At 56.7% G+C, this 2,855-nt stretch overlaps 1 protein-coding gene across 1 annotated transcript; it reads left to right on the forward strand.

Moving 5' to 3' along the window:
- Nucleotides 1-119: 119 nt before the first annotated feature.
- Nucleotides 120-2,771, forward strand: GTF2F1 (general transcription factor IIF, polypeptide 1, 74kDa; the record flags this gene model as incomplete). Its single annotated transcript, XM_009076257.1, has 4 exons — nt 120-192; nt 1,632-1,825; nt 2,337-2,507; nt 2,581-2,771. Coding segments are annotated over 4 exons (629 nt in total), but the record flags the coding sequence as incomplete, so codon positions are not given.
- Nucleotides 2,772-2,855: the final 84 nt, after the last annotated feature.

Raw genomic sequence — 2,855 nt, forward strand, 5'->3', positions numbered from 1 at the left:
TTTGGGGGGTCCCAGGTGAGGTTTAGGGGGTCCCTGGGTGGGCATTGGGGGTTCCCAGGGGATTTTGGGGGTTCTGTGGGTGATTTTTTGGGGGTCCCTGACCTGCTGTGCCCCTCCAGGAACACCTCCAAAAGGTACAACATCATGGCCTTCAACAGTGGGGACAGAGTCACCTTCAGCACCTGGAGCCAGGTGAGGTCCCGGGAATGTTGGTATCCCTTGGCAGGTGGGAACGTTGGGATCGGTGGTCCTGGATCTGATCCCGATCCCAGAGCCCCTGGAGCCAACCTGAGCCTTTGGATCTGGATCCAGGGGATGTTCTGGGATCCAACATTGCTCCATCCCCATGGGAATGTTGGGATTGGTGGTCCTGGATCTGATCCTGATCCTGATCCCAGAGCCTCTGGAGCCAACCTGAGCCTTTGGCTCTGGATCCAGGGGATGTTCTGGGCTCCAGTGCTGCTCCATCCCCGTGGGAATGCAGGGATTGGTGGTCCTGGATCTGATCCTGATCCTGATCCCAGAGCCTCTGGAGCCAACCTGAGCCTTTGGCTCTGGATCCAGGGGATGTTCTGGGCTCCAGTGCTGCTCCATCCCCATGGGAATGTTGGGATTGGTGGTCCTGGATCTGATCCTGATCCTGATCCCAGAGCCTCTGGAGCCAACCTGAGCCTTTGGATCTGGATCCAGGGGATGTTCTGGGATCCAGTGCTGCTGCATCCCCATGGGTGTCTTGGGATTTGTGATGGATCTGGATCCAGGGGATGTTGTTCTGGGCTCCAGTGCTGCTCCATCCCCATGGGAATGTTGGGATTGGTGGTCCTGGATCTGATCCTGATCCTGATCCCAGAGCCTCTGGAGCCAACCTGAGCCTTTGGATCTGGATCCAGGGGATGTTCTGGGATCCAGTGCTGCTGCATCCCCATGGGTGTCTTGGGATTTGTGATGGATCTGGATCCAGGGGATGTTCTGGAATCCAGTGCTGCTCTGCTCCCATGGGAATGTTGGGATTGGTGATGGATCTGGATCCAGGGGATGTTCTGGCATCCAATGCTGCTCCATCCCCGTGGGAATGTTGGGATTGGTGGTGATGGATCTGGATCCAGGGGATGTTCTGGAATCCAGTGCTGCTCCATCCCTATGGGAATGTTGGGATTGATGATGGATCTGGATCCAGGGGATGTTCTGGCATCCAATGCTGCTCCATCCCCGTGGGAATGTTGGGATTGGTGGTGATGGATCTGGATCCAGGGGATGTGCTGGCATCCAATGCTGCTCCATCCCCGTGGGAATGTTGGGATTGGTGGTGATGGATCTGGATCCAGGGGATGTTCTGGGATCCAGTGCTGCTCTATCCTTTCTGGGATTGGGGTTGGGAATGTTGGGATTTGGAGGTGTGGGAATGGTGTTCCTTGCAGCCAGTGGGATAAGAATTCCAGGATTTGAAGTCCCAAGGAGCCATTCCCGGACTGGGATCCACTCCCAGTCCCCTCTCCATGCACATATGAAGGAAGATTTGGGATTTCGGTTGGGAATTTTGTGATCTGGGGTTGGGATTGGATCATCTGGGGCTGTCAGGAGTCGTTCCCAGCCCTGGATCCATCCCAATACCAATCCTGATCCCGTTCCAGGCACGGATGGAGAGGGATCTGAGCAATAAGAGGATCTATGCCGAGGAGGAGCTGCCGGAGTCGGGAGCAGGGAGCGAATTCCATCGGCGCCTGAGGGAGGAGGCGAGGAGAAGGAAACATGGGATAATCCTCCGGGAATTTCGCCCCGAGGAACAGCCCTGGATCCTCAGGGTCAACGGGAAGGGGGGAAGGAAGTGAGTGGGAATGGGGAGGGATAAGGCAGAGGAAATGGGATAATCCTGTGGGAATTGTGGTCCTGGGTCCTCAGGGTCAACAGGAAGGGGAAGGAAGTGAGTGGGAATGGGGAGGGATGAGGCAGAGGGAACAAGGGATAATCCTGTGGGAATTATGGTCCTGGATCCTCAGGGTCAGTGGGAAGGGGGAAGGAAGTGAGTGGGAATGGGGAGGGATAAGGCAGAGGAAATGGGATAATCCTCTGGGGATTGTGGTCCTGGATCCTCAGGGTCAACGGGAAGGGGGAGGAAGTGAGTGGGAATGGGGAGGGAATGAGATAGTGGGATGGGCATGGAAAAGAGGTTGGAGGTTGGATGGGATAAGGATTCGGATGGGAATAGGACCAGAAATGGGAATGAGATGAGGATGGGACTGGGAACAGGATGGGATGGGAATAGGGTTGGGATGGGCTAAAGGATTTCCAGTGGTGCTGAGTCTGTTTTTTGGGCTGTTCTTTCCCCCCATTCCCAGATTCCGTGGGGTGAAGAAAGGAGGAGTGACAGAAAACGCTTCTTACTACATCTTCACTCAGTGCCCCGACGGAGCCTTCGAGGCCTTTCCCGTGAGGAGCTGGTACAACTTCACCCCCCTGGCCAGGCACAGGACCCTGACGGCCGAGGAGGCTGAGGAGGAGTGGGAGAGGTACCCCAAAAATCCGGGGGGGACAGCCCAGACCCCGTCCCAGACCCCTCTGACCCCCCTGTGGTCTCCCCAGGAGGAACAAGGTGCTGAACCACTTCAGCATCATGCAGCAACGTCGGCTGCGGGACCAGGACGAGGAGGAGGAGGACAAGGAGAAAGGGAGGAAGGGCCCAGGGGGGGCCAAGGGAGGAGCTCTGCGAATCCACGACCTGGAGGAGGATCTGGAGCTCAGCTCCGACGACAGCGACGGCAGCGAGGCTGAAGGTCGGGGGGGGACACCAAAATCACTCCCAAACGGCCCCAAAATCCATTAAAAAAACCCAAATTCCACCCCAAATCCGCCCCCAA

The sequence above is a fragment of the Acanthisitta chloris genome, unplaced genomic scaffold (assembly GCF_000695815.1).
Source record: "Acanthisitta chloris isolate BGI_N310 unplaced genomic scaffold, ASM69581v1 scaffold21406, whole genome shotgun sequence".
Taxonomy (NCBI): domain Eukaryota; kingdom Metazoa; phylum Chordata; class Aves; order Passeriformes; family Acanthisittidae; genus Acanthisitta; species Acanthisitta chloris.